Genomic DNA, 14,470 nt, shown 5'->3' on the forward strand with positions numbered 1-14,470 from the left:
GTACAGTACAAAATGAAGGTAAGCCGCTGTGGCAGTTTCGCTACCCAGGTTCGGACAAGGACTCTGAGAGACACGGTAGCGGTGAAGAGGCGCCGGCACGGCAGTTTTTATTAATTAAAAGTTACAACAAAAAGGGTGCTCAAGTACGGAAAAGTAAATACAAAGGACAACTCGGACATAGTTTCTCCGACGGCGCAATTTGGTACGGTGCATTTTCGGTGCTCTGTTTTGCCGTGGCTCTCCCACTGCAAGATAAGACAGACACATAAGAACATTTCCAGCTGTACCCCTGACCCACTCCAACCCTAAACCCTAGCCACGTCATGTAAGGTTCTAATCTCACTTGTTTGTTTAGCGCACATTCAGATGGTTGTACACACACACACACACACACACACACACACACACGCGCACACACACACACTCTTTCTCACTCTCACACATGCACACAAATACCTGCACACAGAAACACACACACACAAACACACACACACACACGCACATGTATAACCATGACGACACAAGTATGCTCATACACACACACACACACACACACACACACACACACACACACACACTCTCATGCACACATGCAAGTGCACTGAGATAACTTACACATAAAGATACACACAGACACACACCCACAGGAAACACACACTCTCGCATGCACACAAATATTTTCACACTGAAACACACACACATGTATAAAAACACCTACACAAGCATGCTCATACACACACACACACACACACACACACACACACAGACACACACACACACAGATGCAAGAACACAGAAATGCACACACACACACACACACACACACATAAGAATATATACAATTGAGATTGTGTTTGGAGGGTATTGTGTTCCATAGAGTAAGATAGTAGAAAATCGTAGAAAAGGATTTACACTGGATCTTGGGCCCAGCGAGGACCAAGGCAGGCCTCCATGTTTACATCCTCCACGGTTGCTGTCAAATGTACAGTACGCCTGTTTTGAATCCATCCGATCCAGTTTTTTGGGGGGCAAACACGAACACCCCAGGGCAGCTTCTTATTAGAAACACAAAATTGCACCTACTGAGCCTTTGTATCGAGCGAGGAAGTTTGCAAAAAGAGCAGCTGAGTGAAAGAGAGGGAGGGAGTGAGAGAGGGTGGGAGAGCTTTTCTTTCTTCTGGCTAAATCCATTAGAATGCCCCATAATACTCTGCAAACTGCTCAGAACGCTCAGAATCTCGGCGTCCACAGTTTGGTCAGTCTTTCTCACTTTTTCTGTCCGTCACTCTTTACGTGCGTCGTTCTGTCATTAACTTGGGTTGTGACCTGCCAGCCCTTTCCCGCCCCCACAACTGTGTATTTGTTTACTGTATATCTCTCATTTTTGCTCTGCTCCCATTTTAATTTTTTTTACGCTTTTCTCTATAAGGCCTGTTGATGAAAATAAATGATGTTTATCTTGCAGAGCGAGTTCTGTCAGACAACTCGACGGCGCCACTTGCTTCCATGCTCTTATGGGCGGGTCTTTTTAAGCAGCCCTACCTGCCTACCTGCCCTACCTGCTTTGCTGCCTGCTTGCTTGTTGTATTGCTGCGCTGTTGGCCTCTACTATTCTATCCAATGGGGGATTCCATCTCATCACTCCTATATTTCTGTCTCACTAAGTAAGTATGCCTATGCCTGTTTGCTGTACACCTTGCCTGGAGTGATGAGTAGTAGGGGTGGGCGGATCGATACCAAAAGTATCTATCACCGTTACTAAGTCTTGTTTTGAGTATCGATATTACTGTCAAAAGGATTGATAAAAACAACAAAAACGATCTGTCTCTCTCTTCTACGTTGGACCTTTTTTATTTTTATTTTCTTTCATCAAAGAGTAGAGAAACTGTCTTGGCAAGCAACATTCCGTCCTGGTCATGTGAACACCTCTTAGAGCTGTTGCGCTCTTTGCTTCTCTGCTGCTGCACACATTGCGACCTCTCCTCCACTCTGCTACAGCTCGGTGCTTTTGCACTATGTGTATAAAAAAAAAAACAGGGTTTTTTTTAAGTTTGTATACTCAATGTACATTTGTTGAAAATGTTTTTGTTTTTTTTAACTTCTGTGGGTCGCTATGGTCTTGAAATGCTTGAGCCATTTAAAAGACCCAGTCCAACCCTGCATCAACGTATACATTTTCTTTGAACGAAGAAGCTGTATCCTGGGTTCATCTTCACCTCTGATGAGCCCTGATCTGTAATCTTTAATCTTAATCTTAATCTTTATATATGTGAGTGCGGAAAAGGTCTTTTTAGAAAGGGGTCTTCTCCCAAACCCTAACCCTAACCCATTATGGAAAATTAATACTGGAAGTACTGGAATAATGACGGTCCTGGCTATTCAGCGGCCACAGATTCCTCCAGTGAGGATGATATGAATATGTAATGTCCAACCAGAGGAGAGTTGCAAAGGGGCATCCAGGAGTTCCCAAGACAGGTGTTGCACGGTGGTGGTTGTGAAAGGCTGACGTGTCCAAATCCTGCCTTACCGCCAGAGATTATTTCCAATCATGTATTATAGCGTTGTCATTTCAATTACATGTATTCATGAAATGAAGCCAAACAAAACAGATATGTCACTGATGTGTTTATGTAACCTGTTTGTTTTTTCTCATTTATTGGGACTATATTATAGCATTCAATGTTGCCTTATATCATAACACACTCACCTGTTAAAAACCTTAATAAATAAGCAGACATGATTTACAGATTTGTCAATTACATTTTCTTTTCATCATAGCACTAGTCTCACATTTTGGCTCCCTCTGTCCTGTAGTGGATCAGTTTGTCTGCTTCTTCGCTTTCTCTCTCCATCGCCGTCTGAGCTGCATCCACCTCTTCACATCTGTCTCCATCTCCTGATCAGGAACTCGTGCATGTCGGTGCTACACAGCACCTTTGAAAGACGAGACAGCAAGAAATGATTGTAAGTTATTGGTAGCCTTATGAGTTTAGACTTGTACCTGTTTATACATTTGTTTGAGATACAGTATTGGTTTTATAATTTGTCTTATAATACCAAGCGATTAAGGCTTGAGAAGGAATTAAGTAGGTTATCTTGTCCGGAATTTGGAAAACATTTAGGAAATCCTCTGAGATCCTGCCTGTTCTCAAAATAAATCATATTTAATAATGGTAATTATACCTTCCTTTCCTCTTCAGGTGAGCTGGGTGCTCATCCCCCTCCTCCTCTGGCTGCAGATCTGATGCTGCTTTATGGCTGTGATGATTACCACATTGTCACAATACCACGTTTACGTGACGTCACTGCAAATAATAAAATATACATTTTTTTTTTGTATTAAATTTTTTTTTCTGGTGAAAGTTACAGGAGGATATGAAATATAAACACAATCATTGTTTAGTTTTCATCATTGACTGTCTTCCATCCTATGTTCAAGGGCTTTTGGAGAAACAAAACTTTTCAGTTGCTCCACCCGTCACTTTAACTTTGTGCGCCACACGTGTGGGGGAGGGACAGTCCATTTAACAAATGGGGGATTTCTTTTGTGTGTCCGGTTATTATTAATTGTTTCTAGGGCTGTACTCAACTCAGAATTTTGTCAGTCAAATCAGATTGACTGCTCAATGCGCGGAGGAACGTCTCCGTGCCCTGTCTATGTTCCTCAGAATAAAACAACTAAAAATACTGCTTTTAGTTGTTTTATATGGAGGAACGGGGAAGGGGAAAAAAATTGTATGTTTTTAGTTGTTTTATTTGGAGGCAGCATTAATTCCCCCATTTAGATCACGGTTCTTCACGATCAGGGCACACAGAGAGCCGTGTTCGCGTCGCAGACGATTCACGCATATAAGAATATATTTATGATTGCCCTTATTTAGAATTCCTCATTGAAATGTTATCCCTGTGCATTTGTCCCTGTGCATTTATGCTGTTATTGAAATGCACACTGACTGACAAAAAAAACGAAAAAATTGCCGCCAGTCGGTAAACTGCAATGCTGCGGTGATACGTTGCTTTTCACCGTGGTCAGAAAATATTCATACCGTCACAGCCCTAGGCTGCTTACACCGAGCCTCACTGTGAGTGTCTGGAAGGAAACATTTGCGTGTTTACAGATACTGACAGTTCTTTTAGTATTTATGACGGAAAGAAAAGATAGATATGACACAATTTACAGATAAGAAGGCCACCTTACCTGCATTGTACCTGAATTTTATTTGAGGACTATGTGGCTTGAGGAATCTCTCTCTTAACTGGCTTCCTGCAGAGTTCCATGGAACCATAGAGAGGCTCAGTAGCACATGCTGTCATGGATCCAAGATGAAGGTGCAACCTCTGTCTCCTTGTTCCCATTGGAAATGAGGTCACGATAAGAAACATTCTGTTTAAATTTGGAGAAAGCTATATGTTGGATTGTAATGTACTAAAATTTAGTGGTTATAAAGATTTAGATTTACAGTAAGAGATATGTAGTGCTCAAAACGTTACACATATGTTTACTTGTCCATTCAGATTATTTTAAAACACACTTCATAAAATACGGTTAATGTGGAGCATAAATGTTGGATATAGGTACTGTATATTCCAGCTCTGTACCTTAACCCGCATGCAGAAGAGACATAATGTGTCTCTTCTGCATATGGGTAAAGGTACAGAGCTGGATTATGTGACAAATGTGTCTTTAAATGGCAGTACATAATTCAATAGTTTTTCATCCCACTTGACACAGCATATTTTGAGATATGTCAGACAGAAGAAACATTCGCAACTGAGACGATTTAATGTTTTAATTGGATAGTCCAAATAGTCTGTATGACATAAGTGAACTCATTATAGACAACCAGGCCTCGAGTGGCTAATTAGTAGAAGGTGGAAGATTCCCGGTGGGCTGCTGGGTGTTCGGTCGGTGATGATAAAATAATTAAAATTAACCATCGCATTACAAGAATTTTATCATCGCTATACTTGCTGCAGCCCTGGTCGATTCTCCCCCGGCTCTCTGTGTGTCTCACGTTCCTGCTACTGACATGCCCCCGCGGCCCCATTGGATAAAAACCAGCGTGCCCCAACGATCATGAAAGACCGAAAACTACGAAAGAGTATTGCATTCATTCAGGGAAAGTTTTATTCAGCTGGTTTTCACCTGTTAAAAATATCATGTTATAATGGAGATCGCTCCCCTGGAATGAGGTGCTGCTTCACGGACAGCAGCAGCGCTGAGAGTCGGTCGCTATTTCAATGGTGTATTGACCGTCTACAAATTACATGACTCAATTCTCAAGGTTCAACAGCTTTTTTTGTCATATATATAACAACACTCAAACTAAGTCTATATGCTTCTGATATCTAATCTACATCTCCTATTCATTTAAAAGTGAAAAGCTGTTTTTTTATTTACATTTTTTAAACAGTATTACAAAGTTCAATAGTCTTTTATTGTCATGGGAGCATTCAAAGGTCATTATAATTATAGGATCTGGTCTTTGGCCTTTTGTATTTCAAATAAAGGTTTTGTTTGTTTTTTTTTAATCAAAAGGCTGTGCAACATGTAGTTTATGTACTATTATTTCCCAGTCTGAGCATTATTGAACTTGGAAATTAAAACATTTCAATGGAAAAATCTTTGAACTTGTATTTCCTTACAGATTTCCTCATGATTAGTGTCAAACCCCTGCACAATGAACAAGATTGTAGAGGTTGTAGAATTGGTGTCCAAAGTTAAAGAGCTAAAACTGAAAATTGTGTCCATTATGGAACGTAACACCCCAACTCCCATGCTGTCTTTACATTTAATGTAATTTTCAACATTGGAAACCTTGATGCAGAATTTGGGTAGATACCTTTCCTTAACTTCAGCGACAGGTAGAGGACCGCCATTGTGAATTTTATTTTCCAGTTTAGGGTGAGATGGTTCTTCATTATAAGTATCAGAAGTCAAATGTTCAAATTCTTCACAGCAGAAATAATCGATTGTATGTCCGACAATATGGCAGATAGCAACGGTAGACATGGTAGGATTGCTAGGATTGAGGCACGTGAGCTAGAGGTGGGAGAAACAAATATGGAACTATAGCAAGCAGTCGTGTTTTTATGTGGCAACTACCATGTTGTACTAGAAAACAAAGTAGCTTCATTTTGTTTTCTAGTACAAACATAATTTGACAAGATGGCACACGCACAGAAGCAACGGCTTTGTGCTCCTCTTACCGGTTTTTGTTGTTATTAATATTGACTATTATCATCTCGCTAGTCAGGGAAACGAGGGCGAGCATTCATTACAGCCTCCAAGAACTTTTACAGATGGGTACGGACTGCACAGAACCCTGTTTCAACCCACAAACAATACTGCAGGAGTTGCTCCATTCAAAACCCCTCTCCCTAGTGTTTTTCTCCTGAATGCAAGATCACTCGTCAATAAAATGGATGCACTCAGACTGAGCATCTACTAAAAAAGGACTGCTGTGTTCGGATTTTTAAAGAGACTTGGCTGAATCACAACACTGAGGTAAGAAATCAGACAGTGGACTTTGTGTTTGTATAAATTAAACATGAATACACAAATACGATCACAATTGATCAATTCTGTTCTCCAGACCTGAAATATTTAATGCTTAAGTGCCGACTGTTTCACTTGCCCAAGGAATATACAGTAATTGTTCGCATTGCAGTATACATAGCAACACAGGCTAATGCTAGGCTAGCGCTTGCACACATTACGTCATGAGTAAACAACAGGACACATACCCTGACTTAGTTTTCATCATTGCTGGGGACTCTAACCAAGCAAACCTCGGGAAACCTCCCAGACTCAAACATCTTTAAATGCACAACCAAGGCAAAAAAAAAAAATCACCTTAGAGCATGTCTATACAAACATAAAGGATTCTTACAGGGCTAAGCCGACCAGCGGGACAGTTAATGTTTCACTCGAGGGAGCCCAAACAGCCCCAACTCCAGGACTGTTAAACACAAAGAATTGAATTGATTTGGTCATCAGACAGACCTGGAGGTGTACACTTCATCTGAATTTTCATACATTAACTACTGCGCGGACAATGCCACTGTTAGCAAAAGGATCCGAGTGCACCCAAATGAGAAACCGTGGATTAACAGTGAAGTCAAATGGCTGCTCAGGGCAAGAGACACAGCTTTTAAATCAGGAGACGCCTCCACCTACAGCATCGCCAGAGCAAACCTGAAGAGAGGTACCAGGTCTGCAAACCACTAGGAGGACTAACAGCAACTCCAACCCACTAAGGATGTGACAAGGAATCCACTCCATTACGGATTACAAAAGGGAAAATAACACACAGCCTACAGTACACCAGCCAGCAACACTGCCAACCTACCAGAAGAACTTAACAACTTGTTTTCTCGGTTTGATACAGACAATAACCAACCTCTCGTCAAGCTGCTCTCACACATCCACTCCAGACAATGTCTGGATAATGTCCGGATCTTATTATCCGGATATTGTCCAGAGTTGCCCTTTCACAGATGAAGCAAAAGACTGGAGATCGTCCGTGTCACACACATTTACACTACCTGGAAATAATCAGCTTGGTTTAGACGAGGGGCAGAGCCTGGGAAGTGGGTACAGGAGCCAGGACGTGAGGCAATGACGCTGCAGAGTTTTACAGCAGATCCAAGATGGCGGACGAAGCTACAGATCAGTAGTTGGTCTTTTTTTTGCATTGATACTCCATGTATTTGGATGCATCCGCAATATAAACAAGAGAGTGAGAAGGAATAATAAAGAAAGCAGAAAGGAGTAAGAAACAGCTACGCTCTGCGCACAAAGATCCGCACGAAGATAAATAACTGGTGCATGATAGAGACGTCATCAACACACGACACGCCCACTCGCTTGGTGTGAATGCTCTGGACAATTACCTGCTCTGTTCACACTTATCACTAAATCGGACATTACCTGGACTTTGTACTAGGGTGCTGGCTGGGTTAAGTCTGGATAATGTCCAGGTCAAATGATTCAGGCATTTGCATTCACACATACAGCTCATCCGGGTAATGTCGGGATAATTTCAGGGTTGCAGTACATGTGTGAAAGCAGCTTCAGTTTCAAACTGTTGGGAGACCCGCAGACTCTTGTCCTACACACTCACAAGGTGCGGCAGGCCCTCTGTAGCATCAACACACGAAAAGCAGCTGGGCCTGATGGTGTATTAGGGCGTGTACTCCAGGCCTGTGCTGACCAGCTAGCAGAAGTATTCACACACATGTTTAATCTCTCTATATCCTTACGCACAGTCCTCACATGCCTCAAATCCTCCACCATGACTATCGGCATGTTGCTCTCACCCCTGTTATTTCAAAATGCTTTGAACGACTGTTCCAGTAGATCTAGACCAGGGGTCGGCAACCTTCAGCATTAAAAGAGCCATTTGGGCGTGATTCCCACCAAATAAAACCCACCTGGAGCCGCAAAACCGATTTGAACGCTATAATGAAGATAACACCGGATATACAGTATAGTTTTATTACACTTATGCTATGTACTGTATATAAGAACTGTAGTTTGTTGCATTTATGAAATAAAAGAACTACAAACTGATAAAGACTGTCTTTTTTCTGTGCTTAACACAGCAAAACACAGGTCCTGCAGGTCCTTCACTTATTTGTGGATTTGAAAAAAATAAATATCACTTTAATTATAAGGGGCAAAAAAATGTTAGTTTATGTTTATCACGACTTAAGTCTATTTCATTGTGCCGTCATCCGCGACTATTTCCTCAGTCGCTTGCCACAGTCAACCGTCGACCTGAATATGAAACACAACGACATCAGTTCAGGGTCCAATATAAATATCTATATTTGCAAAATTAAAATTCTCTCACCTGCTTAATGCGATTTCTGCCCCTGAACTTCACTGCAGAGCTTCTCCATATCGGGGCTGTATGATGTATCATGATCCTTGAGTTTCACACATGACATTGATGACACACGACTCACTGATGACATTGCTGTCATCTGTGAGTCGCGACCGATTTTTGCTTTTTATGAAGTTCATGGTGGAAAACAATTGCTCGCACAAGTATGTTGATCCAAAGATGGACAGGACCCCAAATGCGTACTTGTTCATGTTCAAATAGGTGTCGGGAATGGCATTCCATGTCTCCATTCCACTCTGCATTCCTTGAAACGAACTTTAACGTTCTCAATTCCTCAGAAACTTTTCTTTTTTGGATGTATCCATGGTTAGCTTACCGGGGTTCGAGAGCTCAAAACAAGTCACCATCCTGTCGGCAACAGGTGACACATACAAGGTGCAAGGCATATTTTGATCGACAAAATATTAAAACACGTTTTATTTCAATGTTACAAGATCACCTAAAGTCTCCAGAAATCTCCAGAATCATAACTATTACATTGAAAAGATTAGCTAAATAGAATAAAATGTATTTAAATTAAATAGCCATTATTTATTCACACAATTTTCTCAAAGCCACAGGGAGCCACGGCAGAGGGATGAAAAAGCCGCATGCGGCTCTGGAGCCGCAGGTTGCTAACTCCTGATCTAGACCAACACCAGTTTGCCGCCGAAGTCAACTAGTCCACTAGTCAACTACTACAACTACTAGTTGCCACTGTTGACAGCAGTTATCTAGTCGTGGACAACATAATTTTTGAATTATTGTATTACTAAAATAATTTAATAAAATATATATATACATTCATATCTTAATACAGCTATGTAGTATTTCAAAATTATCCTAATTATATTAAAGGTGAACTTTTTAGAATTTACTGACATCTATCGGTGAGGTTGCAGATCGCAACTTCTGTGGAAGGGGACCAGCTCCCCATGTAGATAAAAACAGATCATTCTAAGGTAACGCCAACACAACAATTCTTATTTTCATGGGATTATACACCAATTAAAACATACTTATGAATATTTTATTCGAGTTACGCCAAGTCCATTCTGTAAATTCTACGCACTGCACCTTTAATTTGCAAAATACAATAAAAACATTTACCAAGAACTTGTCTTTTTTACATAATAGGTAAAAGACGACTGGTAGACTACTATTGAGAAAAAAATGGCAACTAGTAAAAATCAGTACTCATGAAACCCCTACTGGGCAAACAGATCGACTGAGGACACCATACTGAATGTGTGGCTCTCAACACAGCCCTTTGTCACCTGCAAGGACACAACACTTACATCAGAATGATCTTTGTCGACTACAGCTCGCCATTTAATACCATCATGCCAAACAAGCTGGTTGACAAACTCCACACACTAGGACTAACTCCCTCCATATGCAACTGGATACAAATTTTTCCTCATTTTCCTCCCCCAGACTGTCCCACTGGGCAAGCACACATCCTCCACCCTCATCCTGAGTACCGGCAGCCCTCTCAGACTCTACAGGCATGTCTGCCAACCCATCAACAATTCAAACACTTTTGTTAAATTTGGATGATACGACAGTCATTGGGCTTATATTAGACAACGACGGCCACATACATGGAGGAGGTTCAAGACCTGGTACGCCAACATTTTTTAGGACTACTTTACTAAGAAGATCACACACAGTCCTGTCCACATCAACACAAAGGCTGTGGAGGAAGTTCCTAGCTTCAAGATCCTGATCCTCCACAATGACAACAAAGTTCTTGAATTGAATTGAATTTAACGGGATCAGTGGGGAAACTGTGGAAAGAAAGTATTGGGTCCTCTAGTTTCGTTTATATTCTGATACACAGCAGTACGACATGCTGGCTAACACAATAACAACAGCAGATGATAGTCCCTTCGGCTGAGAATGCAGTCAACACCCGTAGAACAACAAAGCAATCAGTGGTACTTATGTTTGCAGAGTCCCCTTTCATCAAAATAAGAAGTGTCTTTTGTTGTGGTTTGGAAAACTTTGTGTGTAGTTGATTGCCGGTTTACCGTCACCTCAGGGGGTGTCCTCCATCTGACCAATAGTTCTATTTGTCAATGCCAGGTTGGTAGGTGCCCCAGCCCTCCCCCTATTCAATTTATTCTAGACAAGCCTGGGAAAGTCTAAATCGGTGATCACCTCAAGTGAACAAGAAACCCTCCCTAATCAATCAATTAGAAGAAGCCAAACTTTGGAGAAAATAAAGTGACAGGTCTTTGAGCAAAGATGGGAGTAAACCCAGATCATTTAGTATGGGGGGGGTGTTACGCACGGCTCCGCAACTCCAATCAGAGTGATCTTTTCTTCAAACAAAGCAAATAAAAACTTTAGATGTATTTAATTTACTCCGTTTCCTGCTGCTGCACCGTACAAGCCTCTGAACATTCCATCAGTGATTGTCGGGTTTATTTCCCACTTTCATCTGCAACGTGAATGACGTCAGTATCAGCACCCGATACCAATATTGAATCGGATTGGTCTCTAGTAGTGATGCAAGACTCGTAAACGATTTGTTCGTATCGAATCTTTTAAATGAGCTGGGAGTCGTGTGTCACTCTGGCAAAAATGCCTTTCGTTCCCAACTAGAGGCAAAGACTTCTGAACCGGATCACGAACAAGAACCATGAGCCGTGACTGAGGTGTGTGCATCAGCCTGTGAGAATTCCATTCATGACATAGAGTCAAATCTTCTGTCTCTCATTCACCCGCAGTTACACCAACTGAATCAAACAAATGAAGAGTCTGAAAATGTAACAAATCGTTTTACTGAGTCACTTGTAAAATGTCGATCTCTAAAAACAATCAAAAACTTTTCATCCTTAATTCTGGGACTTGTAGTGTTAAATTCACCTGACACAGACAAGACAATTTTATGCATTGACACTTAAATGTGAGTAAAATACAGATTCCAAGTCACTACGATGTTCACATGTTTGTCTCTTTACGTACAGTAACCACTTGGACTTATTACCGGGGGGTGGGATTATTTCTATAATTCTACTGTATGAACCTGTGACCCTAACCCCAGCACACTTTGCTGTGCCCTGTGTTACCAAATGCCTTCCCGGGTATGATTTGACTTTGTAGCAGCAGATGTTACCTCTGTCCTGGCTGGGGCATAGATCTAAATTCACTTGACGACATATAGATGTAATTTTATTTTTCTTTTGTTCTTGTTTTTATGTCTTCTTTCGACACAGATGTCTATCTATTGACTTTGATTGATTAACGATTGACAGAAATTCATATATTGTTTTGGTTGATTATATATTTGGTCTCTCTTGTGCGTCTTTTGGGATAAACAGAGATAAAGTAATATCTTATTTTGTGCGGGGTAAGAATACAGATTAAACGAAAAAAGACACACTTCACTATGTGTTTCATGCCAAAAAAAGAACACTGCTCTGCTTGCATTTTAACATAAGGACATGTCAGGGCTGTTGTGTTATGTTTGGCTCTAGAACAGTGTTTCTCAACCACTGTGCCACAGAACAGCAAGTGTGCCATTAAAATGTTTCAAATACCACTCCCATATGTTGCAAGATCAAAATTGCAAGGCTATGGTAATCATTTTAATCAATCATTTCCAGCCAGGATATGAGTTGTGTGTGTCACAGCCCCAGCCATGCCTTTCTGTCCCCTGGTCTTCTTATGTGTCTCTCCTCCCTTTCCCTCTTGTATCTAGTATGCCCATGTCTATACCTGACAGTGCAGCGTGTGCGTGACTCTTGGTACTAGGCCTAGCTGGCACAGCTGCTTCTCGTCACACTCAACACCACTCTCCATAAGAACCCCGGCTCTTCATGCATACCTTGTCTGATTGTACCATCACCTAGTGTCGTATTCTTCAGACGGCTCGCTGGTGAAGTAGTATGGATTTGCGGCTCGTTGCCTTGTCTGACCATGTCCGCCCCTCGTCTCCAGAAGACCTCCCTCGTGCCAGCCTGCCTGCCTTCCTGTCAGCCTATGCCTCACCACCAGCCTGTCCACACTCGGAGCCCTGTGCCTTCAGCCTGCCCGCTCAGACCCCCGAATGACCCAACTGCCCTTTATTCCATTCCCACATCATCTTATTCCCCTTTTGTAAATAAACCTTCTATACTTTCCCCGTACTGTGTGCTGTGTCTGGGTCTTATCCGCCTTGTTCAGTTTTGGGGATTGATCAGACCCCAACATGGACCCAGCAGCCACTACCCCCATTCATCAGACCATCTCCACCCATGATGAGGTCCTCCACCGGCACCACCAGCTCGGTTGAGGACTCATGGACACAACATGCCATGGGTGCTCAGGTAGTACAACTTGGAGAAATGCTAAAGACTCTGTCAACTAACATAATTCCTTCTCCTATGCCCCCCCCAAGATCCCTCTTGTCAGCCGCCTCCCTCCGTACGGGACCCCCGTGTGCCCGCACTCGAATCCTATGCAGGGGATCTGGGGAGTTGCCAGGGTTTTCTCCTCCAGTGTATGCTGGACTTTGACCAACAACTATGCTTCAGACTATTCCAAGTTATACAGTGTTACGGGACTGCTAAAGGGGAGGGCTTTAGATTGGGCAAAAGCAATAACTGACATTTGGTACTTGTTTTTTTAATAAATTTTTTTTTGTAATGCATGAGTTCCTTCATGCATTACAGAAGGTGTTTGATTATCCGGTCCATGCAGGGGACGCCACGAGATTGCTCAAACTCCGACAGGTGTCCTGTCTGCAAAGTGACGCTGACTACTCAATAGGTTTCCAGGTTCTGGCAACAGAGACCGGGTAGAACGAGGAGGCCCTTTGTGTCATATTTTTGCATGGTTTGAATGAAAACCTCAACAATGAATTGGCCCTGCGGGATGTATTGATCTCTCTAGACGCTCTGATCTCTCTTTCCATCCCGCTGGACTACTGCATACGGGAGAGGCACTGCAAAAGGAACTACAACTACTGCTCCACCTACAGCTTCGTCCCCAACTCTTGCGAGAGTCACTTCCTGTGCCATGGTGTCTCCAGCTCACCTCGTACCCGTGCGGGTCCACATGCGGAGCCGATGCAAGTAGGTAGAGCCCCCCTCACACCTGCCTAAAGGCAGGGGAGTGCCTATATTGTGGACAGTCAGGCCATTTCCTGGCTTCTTGTCCTGTGCGGCCAAAAGACAATGCTCACCTGTATCTGTGGGGAGACTGGTAAGCAAAACTACCAAACCTAAGACCACACCCCCAAGGTTGTAGGTCCAAGCCATCCTGTGCCACAAGCTACTAGCCCTTCCATTATTAGCTTTGGTGGATTGCGGTACCGAGCATAGTTTTCTTGACTTGCATTTAGTCTCCCAGTCCGGCATCTCTATGGAGCCCCTTGATTGTCGCATGAATGTTGGTGTTCTGGATGGTAGCGTTCTGGCGCAGGTCACCCACCAGACTGAACGCCTGCTGCTCATATTATCTGGGAACCACTGAGAATACATTTATTTTTTCCTCACACAACCCTAGTCCTTGGACACCCTGGCGAGGACTGCACAACCCTCACACCGATCAGTCTGCCAACAAGATCATTGGGTGGCGTTCCCTGTGCC

General features: G+C 42.5%; 1 protein-coding gene across 1 annotated transcript in view; it reads left to right on the top strand.

Moving 5' to 3' along the window:
- trhr2 (thyrotropin releasing hormone receptor 2) overlaps nucleotides 1-12,952 on the top strand; it is a gene marked incomplete at both ends in the record, with an annotated part of 89,852 nt that extends 76,900 nt beyond the window's left edge. Inside the window, one exon of the mRNA XM_080002345.1 lies at nucleotides 12,840-12,952. Coding sequence (XP_079858471.1) covers nucleotides 12,840-12,952 — 113 coding nt within the window. The remainder of the gene's footprint in view (nucleotides 1-12,839) is intronic.
- Between the last annotated feature and the right edge of the window lie 1,518 nt (nucleotides 12,953-14,470).

The sequence above is a fragment of the Zeus faber genome, assembly GCF_960531495.2.
Source record: "Zeus faber genome assembly, chromosome: 6".
NCBI lineage: Eukaryota > Metazoa > Chordata > Actinopteri > Zeiformes > Zeidae > Zeus > Zeus faber.